The 18,071-nt window shown below is 41.9% G+C and overlaps 1 protein-coding gene and 1 long non-coding RNA gene across 4 annotated transcripts in view; both read right to left on the minus strand.

The window, feature by feature from the left end:
* Positions 1-13,700, minus strand: part of LOC143143910 (uncharacterized) — a 95,929-nt gene extending 82,229 nt beyond the window's left edge. The window contains exon 1 of one of the 3 annotated variants that reach the window (XM_076305793.1): positions 12,847-13,690. In XM_076305793.1, coding sequence (XP_076161908.1) covers positions 12,847-12,916 — 70 coding nt within the window. In that variant the 5' untranslated portion in view covers positions 12,917-13,690. Of the gene's footprint in view, positions 1-12,846 lie in introns of all 3 variants that reach the window. The other 2 variants (XM_076305802.1, XM_076305807.1) reach the window with 2 other exon arrangements.
* Positions 13,701-14,417: 717 nt separating this feature from the next.
* LOC143149617 (uncharacterized) lies at positions 14,418-15,484 on the minus strand. The gene is made up of 3 exons (XR_012992842.1): positions 15,396-15,484; positions 15,212-15,322; positions 14,418-14,732 (listed from the first exon to the last, which is right to left on the minus strand). It is a non-coding gene; the product is annotated as an uncharacterized LOC143149617 (long non-coding RNA).
* Between the last annotated feature and the right edge of the window lie 2,587 nt (positions 15,485-18,071).

The following is an 18,071-nucleotide window of genomic DNA, read 5'->3' on the forward strand; positions in this document are numbered from 1 at the left end:
CGAAGAGGACGGAGGACGGAGAGGAAGCGAGGCAAAGCGGGACGATGCGTTACGTTGGGTCGTGCTGCGAAGCGTTATCGCGGACCGACCGCCAGCCGATACCTTATCTGGAGTAGTTGCACACCAACAGTGGCTCCCAACTCGCTCGTACCGCGATCCTCTTTCCCGTATCGGCGAACCGTACGTGACCGTTCCTAGGAACAGCGTCGCGGCCCACGATGTCCGCGTTTTAACAGACATTTCGTGCCGAAGGACGCGAGTAACGACCGTACCCCGAAGACGGTGCACGAACACGAACGTAAAACGTGAATACGGGGACCGGAGAAAGACGGAGGATACGGTCCGTTTATTCCGTGCTCCTAGGCGCACCGAAATACGTGGTATACGTGTTACAGAGAATAATGTAATAAATGAAAAGAGAGAGAGAGGAAATGTTTCTACGAATGATTTATATAAAATATTATTTACTATGATAGGCAGTAATGTGAGAAGAAAAATCGTGAGTATTAATACACAATTTGTGGGAGATTGTTAAATATATAATAAAAATATATTTATAACGCTCTTAATATTAAGAGCGTTTATAAAAAATAGTGTGTACATCGGTAGAGAATATAGAAGGGAAAATCGCGAGAAGTAATACACGATTCGTTAAAAAATTTACAAATATAAAATGAAAATATACAATACTAATTGTAAGAGCGTTTATAAAAAATAGTATGTACATATATCGGTAGAGAATATAGAAGGGAGAATCGCGAGAAATAATACACGATTCGTAAAAAAATGTATAAATATAAAATAAAAATATACAATACTAAGAGCGTTTACCCAATGTACTATATACATCGGTAGAGAATATAGAAGGGAAAATCGCAAGAAATAATACACGATTAAAATAAAAATATACAACACTAAGAACATTTACCCAAGATAATATATACACTAGTATAAAAGTGTAAATACTAATATAAAAGGGAAAATCGCGAGAAATAATATACGATTCGTAAAAAAATTCATAAACATAAAATAAAAATATACGATATAACAAACATTTACCCAAGCTACTGTATACACCGGTATATAAAAGGAAAAATCGGGAGAAATAATACACAATAAAAAAATTGATAAATACAAAATAAAAATATACAATACTAAAAGCATTGCCAAAAATGCTATACACACCGGTATGCAAAAGGAAAAATGGCGAGAAATAATACACGAAAAAAAAAATTCATAAATATAAAACAAAAACATACGATACAAACATTCACCCATGATACTATGTAGAACCGGTGGTAAATATAAAATGGAAAAAATGGCGAGAAATGATACACGATTGGTGGACGAATTTGTGACTAAAAACTAAGAATATACAAGTTTGGAGAAATACGCGATGTAGACGTAGATCGATTAGATTCGATACGGCGTGTGTATCGAGCGACCAAAGTCGAAGATTCCTATCAAAACACGAGATAACGCGGTGTTATTCTGGAGCATCGTCGTTGGACGTTACCCGTGTGAAAAAGTTTCGATCAACGAGCGTGGGCGCGGGGAGTGTTTTAGGATCCGCACGTGTGCCCCCTCGAGTCCGTGGCGGCGTCGCGACGGTTAGCGATCGCCCCCGCGAGAGGTCTACTCGTTAGCCAACGGCACTTCTCGCGGCGGACGACGAATCTGGACTAGACTAAACTGGAAGAAGTCCGACTGGGTAGGAAAGAGCGAAAAGTTTCTTCGGCCGAGCGCCGGTGTATCGCGAGATAACTGGTATCGCGGTGGCTGGTACACCGGCCCGATAGAACACCACCCACCATTTCGCGTTGCACGCTGCCGAGATAGAACCCGGCGCGTGTGTCGGATATCGTATCGACGGCCGCTTGGCGTGCATTATATCATTCGGCATTTCGTGAAATCAGTCGTCGCGAGAATCGCTTTCAATTCGGTCGACACCGGTGCGGTGCTCACACGTTCCGCGGCGCCGTCGCTACACCGAACGTGAGATCGTCACGGCGTCTCGCGTCGTTTCACCAGAAACCGGGGGATCGAACGCCCTCCGTGTTACGAGGGACAAGTGCGCGACGACACACGGCCGTGACTCGCGGGCCCGAGCTACTAAACGGACCTGGAGAGAATGCTCCCGAGTGGTGTTCACCATGTAAGAGTAAACACGTATATACGGAAATCGCGTACTCGCGATTATCATTGATTTTCAATTTGTACTCGGACAGTGGAGTAAGCTGAATTCCAAACCGGGAGCATTCTCTTCACATACGTAGTATATATACTCTGTCGAACCGGAGATTTCGTTCTCAAGATAGTAATTGTCTTTGATGCACGTTGTAATTCGAGCTATAGTGAAATGATTCGAATTTTCATCCAGGAGCATTTTCTTCACGTTCGTAGTATATATAGTCTGTCTGCCAATCCGGAGATTTTGTTCTCAAGATAGTAATTGTCAGTGATGCACTTTGTAATTCGAGCTATAGTGAAATGATTCCAATTTTCATCCAGGAGCATTTTCTTCACGTCCGTAGTATATGTACTCCGCTTTTCGGTCCGGAGATTTCGTTCTCAAGATAGTAATTGTCATTGATACACGTTATAATTCGATCCATAGTGAAATCATCCGAATTCTAATCCAGGAGCATTTTCTTCACGTTTGTAGTATACATACTCTGTCTGTCGATCCGGAGATTTCGTTCTCATTGTAGTAATTGGTCTTTGATGCACGTTGTAATTCGAGCTATAGTGAAATGATTCGAATTTTCATCTAGGAGTATTTTCTTCACGTTCGTAGTATATATAGTCTGTCTGTCGATCCGGAGATTTCGTTCTCATGATAGTAATTAGTCACTGATACACGTTACATTTTGATCGATAGTGAAATAACTTGAATTTTAACCCAGAAGCATTCTCTCCAAATCCGTACTATATGTACTCTGTTTTTCGATCTCATTGTAGATTTCTTTCTCATGATAGTAACTGGTCATTGGTTCACGTTGTAATTCGATCCATAGTGAAATAACCTGAATTCCAACCCAGAAGCATTCTCTCCAAGTCCGTAGTATATATACTCTGTTTTTCGATCTGAAGATTTCTTTCTCATGATAGTAATTGGTCATTGGTTCACGTTGTAATTCGATCCATAGTGAAATAACCTGAATTCCAACCCAGGAGCATTTTCTCCAGGTTCGTACTATACAATATGGTTAATAGGAGAATTGCAAGGGGATCGAAATTGAGTATTGCAAACTAAAGAATTCCGTGTGTATACTGCGAGAAAATGCAAAGAATGCAGAATCCAACCCAGACTTTATCTTCACCTTAAATTGCATTGTCTAGATACTATCATCGTGTTTATAATATTATCGTGATTGTTGTATGGTCATGATAGTAATCATTGAGTTGCAACGATGCGATAACTCGTTCGAAATATCTGAATTCCATCCAGATGCATTCTCTTCGGTTGTGAACTATAGAAAATGACGAAGTTCGTTGAAATTGGCCCGAGTTTCCTAAGGATTCGACAACCGTCGGTACCAGAGCTGCGATTCGTACATTCGCGTAATGGCAAGCCACTTTTGACAGAAAACACGCCGAGTACGTTTATTTCGCGCGACCTTGAATTACGCGTCCCGGAAAAATCACGTAGCGCGCGATTAAGAACCGAATTCCTGTCCAAATGATAATGGTAATGAAGAGAATGGAATTCGGAGCGAGACTCGTAAGAATGCGAGTAAAATTCAAACACACCGAATCTTTCGTGGAACAGTAGACTTTTATTATTTTTTTTTCTTTTTATTAAATTTTCCGTCGTTTTCAAAGAGTCGAAGAATTAATGAATCTAGAATCTCGAGACTCCATTTAAATAAAATCGAGCTCGATTTGCTCGAACTTTGCTCTCGAAAAGTTACTTTCAGAATTTCCTGCAATTCACACTCTACCTTATTGTGGAAAATTTCCCAATTGAATGTTACGTCTTGTAAAACGTAAAAATATACAAAATATTACGGTGAAAAATTTACGTATAATTTTCGCTTTGAGAAAGTTTGTCGATTGGTCCTTCGTTGGGAAAGAATTTTCGAGCGCAAGGGGTTAATAGAGAAAGAGAATCGATCTTGTCAGAGTCGAGCCACCAGTAAAATAAGTGCAACCATCGAAAATAGTGGCGAACCGATATCGTAGAGGATGGACAAGATCTCGGCCGGTGCAGGTGAACGCGACGACCGAGTATATTTTGCAGCAGCTAGCTTGGCGCGCGGAGTTACGAGCCACGTTCAGTCGTAATGCACCTCGAGAAACTCGAAAACAATGGGTACCTATGCGGAGCGTAAATGACGCAACGGTACGCGACCGCTACTCCCGCGACGAGCTAGCAATCGCGAGCGATAGCTCGCTCTCGCGGTTCGCGCGCGTTTGTCGCGATCGGGAGCAAAAACAACGCGAAAACTCGACTATTCTCTCATAGGAGTAGAGTATACTATTTATTTCGCGAATAACCGAGTTTTGTAGTTTATAGAATAGTCGAGTATTCGAATAGTACCCGAATAGTATTCGAATAGTACTCGAATAGTATTCGAATAGTATTCGAATAGTATTCGAATAGTATTCGAATAGTATTGAAATAGTATTGAAATAGTATTGAAATAGTATTGGAATAGTATTGAAATAGTATTGAAATAGTATTGGAATAGTATTCGAATAGTATTTGAATAGTATTGGAATAAAATTCGAATAATATTCGAATAGTATTCGAATAGTATTGGAATAGTATTCGACTACTATTCAAATAGTATTCGAATTGTGTATTAGAATAGGAGCAAGGGTGTATCAACACGTGTGTGATTTAGTACTCGAAAAAGAATCTTAAAAAATACAAGTATTTTATAAAATATTGCGATCGAGAGCAAAAACAACGCGAAAACTCGATTATTCTCTCACAGGAGTAAAGTATACTATTTATTTCGCGAATAACCGATTTCGTAGTTTACGCAAAAGTCGAGTATTCGAATAGTACTCGAATAGTATTCGAATAATATTCAAATAGTACTCGAAGAGTGTTCGAATAGTATTCAAATAGTACTCGAAGAGTGTTCGAATAGTATTCAAATAGTACTCGAATAATATTCAAATAGTACTCGAATAGTGTTCGAATGGTATTCAAACTGTATATACGAATTATAATAGAAGTAATGGTGTACGAACACACGTGTGTTTCAATACTCGAGGAAGAATCTTAAAGAATACAAGTATACATATAATGATACTTAAGGGTCGACAAAGACAATAGTAGAACCTTCGTTATACAAACACCCGTTATAATCTTCTATTATGTAAACATTCTATTCACGCGAAAGTTCTATTATAGCAACAGTATATTTCCTATTATGATAATCTGTAGACATATACAAAGTGTCTATTTCTATCTACGAACAGATTGTACTCATTTTATTTAATTTCCTCTCGAGTGTTGAGTAAACGTGAATGCTAACCACTTGTTCAATTATGCCAACACATTTGTCTGCCAATTAATTCTACCTAACGGAGATTCTACTTTATTTTTCTTACTTATTCGAATCACTCACCGAGTATTCGAATCACCGAGGTATTCGAATAATTCGAACACAGAAAATTTCGATGATTAATTTCGGGTGTATTTAAGGGGTAAAAATATCAGAGAAGACCAAGAATATTGGAACGACAAAATTATACCTTGATCTTACTTCCATAACGCTGATCAACCGACAATTGGCGCGCTATGATTTTTAAAATCAATTCCTTCGAAATGGAACTTGGGGACCTAACTTCGGACGATTTCCTTGAAGGTGGATCTCCAAGAGCTAACTTTGGACGATTTTCCTGAAGTTAGGTCCCTCAGGAACAACTTCAAACGATTCTCGAATCGATCGCTCCGTTATTGCCCTCGCGATCGCAGTTATGTTCCTCTTATTACGTACGCGCCAGTTAAGGATAATTGCAGCGGTACCCTACGATCAAGAGGTAAGGTTAGGCGCATACCATCGACACTTCGTTGAACGACAGTTCAGTCGATGTCCTAACAGGCATAGGCCAGCCAAGAAGTATACTTGTGTTTTTGGACAGTCGGTCAAACTGTCGATAATATGACCTTAGTTCAAGACTTGACTATTGTGGCTAAAAGATCGTGTTTCGTTCCCATAACAACACCCTATCCCAAGATAGGAACAAAACCATTGATCGATCTACTGTTTCATCCTTTGGATACACTTTCTCTTAAACGACTATTTCATCAAGAAATCGAATGTCTGACTGATTCATCGTGTCGAGAAACTATCAACCGGTATTCGTGCTCTCGTACAGACCTGTATCTTTCAATTGCATCGACTACTGTTAGACCCCAAGTCGACCAAGAGCCTTAGGGCAGTTGTGTACTACTGACTATATGTCTCACGAGACTTGTATCACCGCTGATAGAGATAAAGGCATTCTCCTACACTTTGGAAGCAGTTTTCAAGCAACCATGGTTTTGTATACCCCTTTTCAATCACAACTGAACTGTCTTTACACCAACTGTTCGTTTCACGAGACTTAGGTCGACACTAGAAAAAATAGAAGCATTTACTTATGCCAATAGAGCAATCAAGCATCCCTTTCAACCACAACAGAATTGTCTTTCCACTCAAAGTCGACCAAAGGCCTTAGGGCCCGTTAATACTACTGACTATTCGTTCCATAAGACTTGGGTCAACGTTAGCAAATACAAAAGAATTCTTCTACACTAATGAAGCAATCAAGCATCCATGATCTCATGTCTCCTCTCTCAAAATCTACCAACTATCTCAAAACCCATTTATATCACCAACTATTCGTTCCACAAGACTTGGGTCGACGCTAACAAATATAAAAGAATTCTCCTACACTAATGGAGTAGTCAAGCATCCATGATCTCATGTCTCTCCTCTCAAAGTCTACCAACTATCTCAAAACCCATTTATATCACCAACTATTCGTTCCACAAGACTTGGGTCGACATTAGCAAACATAAAAGAATTCTCCTACACTAATGGAGCAGTCAAGCATCCATGATCTCATGTCTCTCCTCTCAAAGTCTATCAACTATTTCAAAACCCATTTATATCACCATCTATTCCTTCCACAAGACTTGGATCAACGCTAGCAAATACAAAAGAATTCTCCTACACTTTCGGAGCAATCTACAACCCTCCATGGTCTCGTACACCTTCTGTGAAACTCCCTCGTAACACCAACCATACATCTCTTAACAGTCGACACCAGTAGAGAGACTTCGATAAAGTAAAAGGTACGTTCCCAATTCTACGGTAGATGCGACTGGCAGAGTTCGATATCGGTGGGTTCCATCTCGCCACGAATCGACGCCGGTTTCGCTAGAGCTCCCCCCTGTCACTCCGCCCCGCTCGAGCGGTGGGCCACGGTCTGACCGCTTCGCGGATTCGTCGCACGTTGGTTCGCACGGTAGATAACCGGGCGATGGATTCGACCGACCATCTTCGAAGGGCCGCCACGGCGAATTTAACCAGGAAGGCGGAGCGTGCCGGGGGGAGAAAGGAATTCTTTTCATCGTAACCGACCATTCGCGTTTCAGCGTAGCGGCCATTTCCGAGCATCCATGATGATACGGTCGGCGCATCCTCCTTCTCCACCTCTTCCTTCTCCCGTTTTACCTGCGGAGGTGCCTCGGTTATAGTCGCGAAACGGTGACCATCTCGCCCGGTGCGTTCGAACGAAAGGTTCGCGAGGGAGGGTAGAGGGGGTGGTAGGCGTTGATCCGAGTCACGGTTCACGTGTCATTGCTCCTCGAAAGGGATTCGATCCACGGAACCGCGAATTTTATCGGAATTTCGAACCGAGCGACGTATCGAGAGGCCCTGCTCCACGAAAGCGGAGTCGATCTTTGTATTTTCACGCGAACAACGCCAATATCGTGCTATTGTTGCGTACATTGACCCGTGACGATGTAAGATCGGCCGGATGGTAGAAAAACTCCGATAACGGAGTGGACTTGGACCCCCAGGCTAAATATGTAATAACGACTTCGCGTTCGCGTTCAACGCGACGTGGAACACTCCACCGAATTACGATTCGAATATCGCTGGAACGGTACTCGAGTGCTTGTGTATTCGAACATTCGAGTACTCGAGTCTCCGTGTACTCGAGTATTCGAGCATTCGAGTACTCGAGTGTTCGTGTACTTGAGTGTTGGTGTATTCAAGTATTCGAGTACTCGAGTCTTCGTGTATTCGAGTCGTCGTGTATTGGAATCTTCGTGTATTCGAATTCTCGTGTATTCGAGTCTTTGTGTATTCGAATCTTCGTGTATTCGAGTCTTCGTGTATTCAAATCTTCGTGTATTCGAGTCTTCGTGTATTCGAGTCTTTGTGTATTCGAGTCTTTGTGTATTCGAGTCTTCGTGTATTTGAACCTTCGTGTATTCGAGTCTTCGTGTATACGAGTCTTCGTGTAATCGAGTACTCGGGTGTTCGAATTGTTCTTGTAATCGAATATTCGAGTGTTCGAGTACTCGAGTGTTCGAATTGTTCGTATATTCGTGTACTGGAGTATTCGAATTGTTCGTATATTCGTGTACTGGAGTATTCGAATTGTTCGTATATTCGTGTACTGGAGTATTCGAATTGTTCGTATATTCGTGTACTGGAGTATTCGAATTGTTCGTATATTCGTGTACTGGAGTACTCGAATTGTTCGTACCGACGAACGAGTATCCGAATAGGTGTCATACATGCTTGAATATTCGAGTAACGATCTTCTTATTCCAAGAACGCGCTTGTAACTCGATTCGAATACCGAACGTTTCGAACGCACTCGACGAAGAACTTGGTCCTCTTGGCGCCGCGACTTCACGAAATAATCAACGATCGCAATCTCGATTAACGCGATTCGGTACTTAGTATATTATATCTCGGTTTCTTATCGTCGACGAGAGGCAACGAGTTTCGAATATTTATCGATTGGCCGCGATCGCTCCAAACGTTTCGCGATCACGCCACGATCTAACGAGTACTTCGAATTACGAGCCTCGCTCGTCGAATTCTTTCCCACAGGTATTCGAATACTCGAACACTCGACTCAAGTATCCCAATGAGTACAATACGAATATTTTATCCACCAGTAAAATCTCCAAACATTCGTGGTACTCGAATAGTACGAAAATAGTACTACGAATCGAGTTCTTCGAGTTCTTCGAGTACTTCGAGTTCGTTTTGTTAAGCTCTTCGTTCGTGAGAAATAAAACGAAGTTTTTAATTAAAAGTAAAGTGAAGATTTTGTTTAAAGAAAATAAAATGAAGATACAGCTTCTCGTTTCGTGTCACTCAATTCATGGAAAATATTTAATAACTGCACAAATTAAACTATGTATCAGCTTGTTCGTAAAGTCATTTCGTTTTTTTTTTCGATGAAAATGAAATACGATATTTTTAAAGCGTACAAACATTCCATTAAATTACACATTCTTCATTTTGGAAAACGAAACAATTTCCCAACAACTCAATACTTTCCATCATTGTTCATTACAGTTTCCCATCTATGTAAAAATTGTGTTACGTATCTCTCGTAGTGCATCAACGATCTCTTTACACGACCTATCGTAGAAAAGCTGAGACGTTCGTGAAATTGTACCCCAAGCATGACAAATTTTTATCCTCGAAATTGAATTAACAATGAAGTTGACCATTCCAGAAGCTGTCGAGCAAGCTTCTGCAAGCTACCTCACGGGACACCCTGTACAATCGAATTCCAAGTACCAGATGCGTCGATGGAACGAGTACCAACTACTGACGTATGGAACGTACGCAACAATATTTTACAGACGATACGATTTCGTCGCGCGAAACGTTCCACGAGCTTCGAATCGGCTACGAGCGCGACCAACCGAACGGGGCCCATTGGCGACGGTGACGATGACGATGACGACGTTGGAAGAGGGGTGATGTGTGTGGACTGACGAACAGACGGACCAAAGGAATAACGCAAACAAACCGATCGTCGATAGAGCACCATGAATCACCGTAACGCGTAGCTCGCTCGGCAAAATGAATTTATTACTAGGTCGAAGGTTTCATTGTCTCTCGTCGTCTTTCTACACATTTTCCATGGAAATCATTCGTTCGTGACGAATACAATTGGTAGACAACCGCGTGGATTACGTTGCACCGGTTCGTCCATCGATGAAAAGATCGAATCGCTTCGGTCTCGTTGGTAAAAACATCTGAAAGAAAAACGAACGTCGATACGTACGATCGTCACGGTCGTTTCGACGTACTTGCGTCTCTTCGCGTGAACTCCGACTCCTCTGCTCTTCCATGACCTCATCCGCAGGAACCAAAGGTCTACGTGCGCGCGATTCTCGTTCCAACGTAAATACACGCCGCCGGGACGAATCGTCATCGCGTACACACGGGAAACAACGATCTCGGTCAACCGCCACTCTCCGAGCAACGCTGTGCGATCACTTGTACGCCAGAGACCAGCGCGATACTTATACGGATGAAAATCTCCAGTGAAAGATGAACACCTAACTCAGACTTAATTCGAACCTAACTTAGACCTGACACCTTTTTTCTTGTGGTAGTGAATGGAAATTGGAATTGTGAAACGGACGAGAACTTGACCGAATTGAAGTTGGCCCTCTGTTGGACAATCTAGTGTAGTATTCTAAAAACGATGTTCGAATACCTGAGTAGCTATATTCGAATACCTGAGTAACCTAGAAATAACACCTCTTTCTTAGGGTACTGAATGAAAATTGGAATTGTGAAAGGGACGAGAACTTGACCGAATTGAAGTTGGCCCTCTGTTGGACAATCTAGTGTAGTATTCTAAAAACGATGTTCGAATACCTGAGTAGCTATATTCGAATACCTGAGTAACCTAGAAATAACACCTCTTTCTTAGGGTACTGAATGAAAATTGGAATTGTGAAACGGACGAGAATTTGACCGAATTGAAGTTGACCCTTTGTTGAACAATCTAGTGTAGTATTCTAAAAACAATGTTCGAATACCTGAGTAACTATATTCGAATACCTGAGTAACCTAGATTTAACACCTGTTTCTTAGGAAACTGAATGGAAATTGGAATTGTAAAACGGACGAGAACTTGATCGAATTGAAGTTGGTCCTCTGTTGGACAATCTAGTATAGTATTCTAAAAACGATATTCGAGTACCTGAGTAACTATATTCGAATACCCGAGTAACCCAGATTTAACACCTGTGTCTTAGGAAACTGAATGGAAATTGGAATTGTAAAACGAACGAGAACTTGATCGAATTGAAGTTGGCCCTCTGTCGAACAATCTATCGTAGTATCCTAGAAATAATGTTCGAATACCTGAGTAACTATATTTGAATACTCGAGTAACTATATTCGAATACCCACGTAACGATGTTCCAATAACCGAGTAACGATGTTCGAATAGTCATATATATTCGAGCAACGATATTCGAATACCCATATACTCGAGTATTCAAATAACGATATTAAGTATTCCAGCAACAATGTTCGAATACCCATATATTCGAGCAACAATATTCGAATAGCTATATACTCGAGCAACGATATTCGAATACTTCAATTCTTGAGGTTATTCCCATCATTCGAGTATTCAAACAACGATATTAAGTATTCGAGCAATGATGTTCGAATACTTGAGTAACGATATTTGAATACTCATATTTTCGAACAACGATGTTCGAATAGTCATATACTCGAGCAACGATATTCGAATACTTAAATTCTTGAGGTTATTCCCATCATTCGAGTATTCAAACAACGATATTAAGTATTCGAGCAATGATGTTCGAATACTTGAGTAACGATATTTGAATACTCATATTTTCGAACAACGATATTCGAATAGTCATATACTCGAACAACGATATTCGAATACCCATATATTCGAGCAACGATATTCGAATACTTAAATACTCGTGGTTACTCCCATCATCGAGTATTCAAACAACGATATCAAGTATTCGAGCAATAATGTCCAAATACTTAAATACTCGAGATTACACCTACAACCGAATATTCTAAATTCCCTCCCAGTATTCAAATACCCAAATATTCCAAGTGTCTTCCCGGCATACTAAAATATTCCAATTCAAACAATGCATTAAATATCGATTCCTCGCGTCGCGACAATACCACCGATTCCATAAATTGCCATTAAATGCAAAGGCACATTATTTACCTCCCCATATTCGATTGAAATTCAATCCCGTTCACCTGCAATTTTCTACCACAAAATACCCAACAATTTTTCTTAGAAATCGTCAATCGTTCGAAAAAGTTTCGCGCAATTGGCGAAACAAAGAACACGAACGAGATCTCTCGTCGATACATCGAAGAAAATTTACCTCGAAACTTGAGAAAGACATAATCGCGATTCGACTCGGCGAGAAGCTCCGTCGCGAGACAAAGAGCCTCTGACTGATCCATCAGCAATTGGGAGCGAATTTTCGTAAAACGATCGCGATGGGGAATAATTTTCGGAAGCTGCGGTAGCAACGTCGACCGTTCGTTCGATCCGCGAAACACAAGACGATGACAACTACCGAGTAGAGCCCGTTATCGCGGAACCAACGTCGGAATTATCACTCTGATATCCAACGTATGTATATACATCCACCACGATTGGCCCCCGGTCTCCAGTGACTCGCGGACCACCAGTCGAGCGGTTCCACGAGACCCTCGAAACCGCTTCTCCCCCGTCACGCGTTGCGGTGTCCGTCGAACGCGTCGTCGCGATCCACGGGATCGATGGTGAAACCATACACGACGAAACCATAAAAGAAAATTCGCTCACCGTAATCGCGTTGCCGGCGTTTCATCGTTTCCCTTTTATCGGCCTCGTTGCTCCTCCTCCTCGTCATCATCCCGCTCGGTTTCTCGGTGTCTCGTCTCGTTCGCGCGACTATGTCCGTACGCGTTGAAAATCGATCTCGAGCCACGAGTTCGCGAATAGAAACCCAATTCGACTCTCCTCCGTGCGTTCCCTCGAACACTATTTGCCCTTGTTCGGTTCCTCCTACGGTGTTCCACGCCTCTTCCCGTCACCGAACTCTGTCCTGACGGAACGGCAGAAGGACGAGACAAAGACGACAGGACTCGGTGGTTGTACCACGCGTACCGGAAACACTTCCTTCCCTTCGCTCTGAACTCGAACCGAGCGGTGGTATAACAACCGAAAGAAAAAGAAGAAAAAAAAAAATAGCCAGGCAACAGTTTGCCAAATTCCGTTCCAGAGAGCACGCGTTGACCACTGCTCTATGCTTGGAAGCAAGCCTGGTGTGTATTATGTACATAGAGGAGAACCCAGTGAGCAGAGTGGAATCGACGAAGAGAGAGAGAGAGAGAGAGAGAGAGAGAGAGAGAGAGAGAGAGAGAGAGAGAGAGAAAGAGAGAGAGAGAAAGAGACCGAGCGAGAAAAGGCGCGCGAACGCGCGAGAGAGAGAGGAGAGAAACGCGATCGCGAGTCTCCGGATGGTGAAGAGCGAGACGGAACGAGAAACGCGATCGCGAGTCTCTGGATGGTCGAGCCAGATCGGGCGGAATCGGATCGCGCAGAGGTACAGTGGAGTAGAGATAGCGGGGTCCGATTGAATCGGTTCGAGGGTTTACGGGTGAGTCGTGTGAGGTATTGCGTCGGGTCGTCTCGGAGCATTCGAAGCGGTTTTCGGTACCGCGGGGTTAGTAAAGTAACGTTGAAATAAATCGCCCGAACGATGAACAAGGAGGAGAAGAGAGCGGTTCCGTTTCTCGAGGGGGACACCTACGGCCCGCTAGCCGAACGACGGGGGAGTCAGTTCTCCGGTGGCCCTGCGCTCGCATCGCGGCAGTGGTGGGGGCACCGCGAATAGCGCCAGGGAAAACTATGCGCGCCGTGAACTCGTTTGCGTCGACGTGGATCGTCGTAGCTCGATGTAACCGCGCGCACACGTTCGCCCTCCACTCCCCGCGCCCCTCTCTACCCCACTGCCACCGCGAGACGCGTACGTGCGCGCCAATTCTCTCGGCTCGTCTCTGTCGCGAAAAGCGCATGCGCTTCTTCCTTCCTTCTTCAACGCATTTTCCTTATCGGTCTCCCCCGCCCCCCGGCGGCCCGGCGCGGGATACACTTCGCCGCTGCCCTCCCTCCCCCCACCACCCGTCGCTCCCATCCCACCCCGTGTTCGAGTCGGGTGAGCTTCTCCCCCCTCCCTCCCACTCCTCTTCGTCGTCGGACGGCTCCACCGCGTTTCACCTCTCTGTTTACCTACCTCGCCGTTTCTACCCCCTCGACCCAAATTATTTTGCCCGATCGTTCGTATCACGATTCACGAGCCACGGTACGAATACGATCGGCTCGCGTTTCGTGGAAAATGACGCGAGGGAAAATAATGAAACACCTCGACGCGAACCGATAACTGTTTTTGGAACAGCCTCTGCAGCGAATTGTACGATTTTGTTGCGTGAGAATCGCAACCGTCGTCGATGCACGCGTAAATCGAGAAACAAAGGAGCGAAGAGTCTCGCGAATCGTTCGCGAGAATCGAGATTCTTCGAGTCGGGCGCGCGGAGACGGTATTGTTGCCCCGGGCTTGCGCGTACTCGAGCGGTCGAAAGGTCACGAACGGTTGTAGTTTATTTCTGCGTAAACACTTCTGAGCGCAAATTTTGGTCCTCGAACGAGGAACCGATACGATGTTTCACCTGAAATGCGAAAATGTACGTGTGAGCGGAAAAAAAAAATTGTAACGTGGGAGCATGTACATGGCGCGGTAGGAAATGAAAAATTTATTTAGAAAAAATTCAGATGCAGCTCGAACCACGATCGAAGTTGAAACAATTCGAAGAATTCGTAAGATCTCGTTGCGAGAGTAGAAGATTTTGTTTATCGCGTTCACTGCTTCTTTATTCGAGAAGCTGCATTTTTTTAAATTTTGCGCTGAGTTCGATAATTATTTATCAGTTTGTTTTCATTGTAAATGTGTAAAAAGCTGTAATTCCGTAGAATAAATGTACCGATACTTTGTATACATTGTACAACTCGTCCTAGATTTAAATCGTTTTTTTTCGTTTTGTTTTGCATTCGTCTGTTCGTGTCGTATATTCGATGTTAGATGTAAACATAACCTTCTTTTATTTGCGTGATTTATGAAATTTTAACGTCGGTCAAATTGCTTACGTACTGAGCTCGTTTGCTATGAATCCTCTCGATGAATCACGACTTTTCGTTTTTCGATGGTTTCGCGTCATGCGTAAACAAATTACCTGCGTCCGCGATCCATGAAGTGTCGATGCTAAAGAAAAACAAGAGAAACCCGAACAAAGGTCAAAATTGAATTTGTGCAAATCTCCGCCGATTGTAAGTACCTTTTGGATGATTCACGTTGTTCCGTGTTTCCGGACTGCTTGTGTTTCGATGACACGTCCATGCGGGTAAAGAAAACATCAAGAAACGATAATTTACAATCCTCCGCGCGATGTATTGTGCCCGCTCGAAGATCATGTTCTGCAAACAGAATCCCCTACCGCCTACCCGATATCAGATATCGATCGATCGCTTCGATCGGTCAAGGGTACTAAGTTACCGGAAATGCAACGATATCCAAGGACAAGTTTGTTCATTCATTTGTCTTTAATACGATTGGCCGATCGATCGAGCAAACGCGTGTTCATTCATCCGACTTGTCGCGTTACTCATGGGTTCCGCGAACCTATAGAACAAGTCGAACGTCTCGATATATTTTAGTCGTAATTCAAAATACGTTTAAATCACCTTTCAGAGGTCGATGAAAAATACGATTGTTTGTTTTCGTTTAGTCCAGTACTGTGCCCTCGTATGGAAAATGACCGAAAGAAAATTTGTTTGTAAAGATTTCTTCGATGGCGTCGTGTGTGTGATCGTAAAGTTGAATCGAGGAAACGTCGATTCTCTAAACACTTTATGCTCAAATCGCTTCGAAGTGAATCGTGCAGATCGAATATACACAGGTTAGTCCGAATTACGTTATTTCGTGACATCGAGGAACATTCGAGATCGTTCCGTAGATAATATAATAGCTCTACGTTCCAACGGTAAAGCTTTACACGCAAAGGGGCATTGCGTATATATGTACTTCGATAGAGATACGATAGAGGTCGACCGTCCCTACTTCCAGCTATTCGAAAATACGAATACTTGGAGATAAATGCAAACGTGTAATACCGAACCTAAAACAACTTCTCGAACGTCCCAAAGATTGTATGCGACTAACGACCAATCACGATATCGATGTGCAAACTTTCCTCGATTTTTTATACACTTGTTTATTGTTCGTAATGACCGTTGATAGTCGAAAGCTGAGAAAATTATCGGTACAGCCAGCATTAAGACAAACGCGCATGTGACAGAGACTTTCACAAATTTTTACGTCGTGCGTGACAGCAGTAAAACAACGGCTTTATGCTTTTCAACAACCTATTCTCGAAGTTGGTTCTAACAACGCACCGAATAGATTCGAGTCCGCGTTCCCGACTTCTTTTAACGACCTCCCTACTAATCGCTTATTGTTTTCTCGGGCAAGTAACTAGCGTCTAGCAAGCATAACTGCGAAACTTCTCGACCCGAGCAAATTTTCTTTTTGCGTACTGTCGCGGCTAAGAAAAATGGGACGATCGAATTATTTCGTTTGCAAAAACGAACAAACAAATTGTTGTTATCGCTTTCAACTACCGCGACGCGTTACGCCACTATTCCATTCAAGGTGAAAACAACTTGTCTCATAATTACGTGAAGCGAAGATGGCCGATTAGTAGACAGTCGGTCAAAGATCAATTTTGTTCAACAACCCGCTACTTTATTCTTTAAAATGTACTTGAATGCACGAACGTGCGCCACAACAGGGCTGCTGGTAGGGCAACGTGTAGTATATCGTAATATAGCGACAATAATATTAGAAATACGTTTACCGTCGACATTTAGATCGATATTTTTGCTAACCTCGTTTCTAATTTGTGCGCCATATACTTTCTTACTTCTTTTATATTTTCCTAATACGAGCAGTTTGATGTTGTACTAGATTGTTTAATAAGTTTTGTCGTTCGATAAAACTAATTAAACAACCTATTTTTTTTATTGTTTCGACGTAAATTCAAAGAATACAATAGAAACTATAAAAAGAAATCAATTATTGCACCACTTTTTTAAACAATTTGATATCGTGTTTTCTAAATTTAGTATTGACCATCTACTGAAGAATCGATAATGGCTACAAATCAATAAATTGATAATTTTTAGAAATTTTACGATCAACGATATCGAATCGTTTCGTTACATGATTTCGGTATAGAAGAAAGAGTTAGAAAAGTCTTGAATGGAATGGAAAATGAAATTTTTTTTTCTAAAAACAGTTTCTTAATGTCAATTTTATTCTAGTTTCATTTAAACGTATTCCATACTGGCCCGATTCATTAAAATTGATCTCGATACATTTTTTCTCCACTTTTTTATTTGGTACGACTTTTAGGAAAGTAAGCACGAACGAGAGTTTTAAATTTCCTTCAATCAATCGTACTAGCTTTCGTTTTTATTTTGCGCAATATACATTTTTTACCTTTCTTTTATATCTAACTCTTTTTTCTTAAAGCGTTGTACACTACATTGATTACATAGACAAAAGTTAAATATATACTGATCAGCTTTTTCTTTGAGGAAGAGAATCCTGAAAAATTGTTTCTTGCATTAATGGTATAGTTTGTGAATAAATGAAATAAAGAAATTAGGAACTGAAGATTACTCGTATGTTACAATTCCATTGAAAAATAAAATGGAATTAAGAGAGAAGTTCTATGATGTTTGCTAAAGTCCCGTTGTATTGACGGAATTTGAGTGGCAGTAATAAAACTTTTTCTAACGGTTTTAACAATTTCTGAAACTTGATGTAATCTCATCAAAAATATTGTTACAACATAAACTTCAAGGTATATGAGCATGTATACTCACTCACTTATATATGTATATAAATTGACATAAGAACTTCATGCTACTTTCTGGATGATTAAATGCAT

The sequence above is a fragment of the Ptiloglossa arizonensis genome, chromosome 1 (genome assembly GCF_051014685.1).
Source record: "Ptiloglossa arizonensis isolate GNS036 chromosome 1, iyPtiAriz1_principal, whole genome shotgun sequence".
Lineage (NCBI taxonomy): Eukaryota > Metazoa > Arthropoda > Insecta > Hymenoptera > Colletidae > Ptiloglossa > Ptiloglossa arizonensis.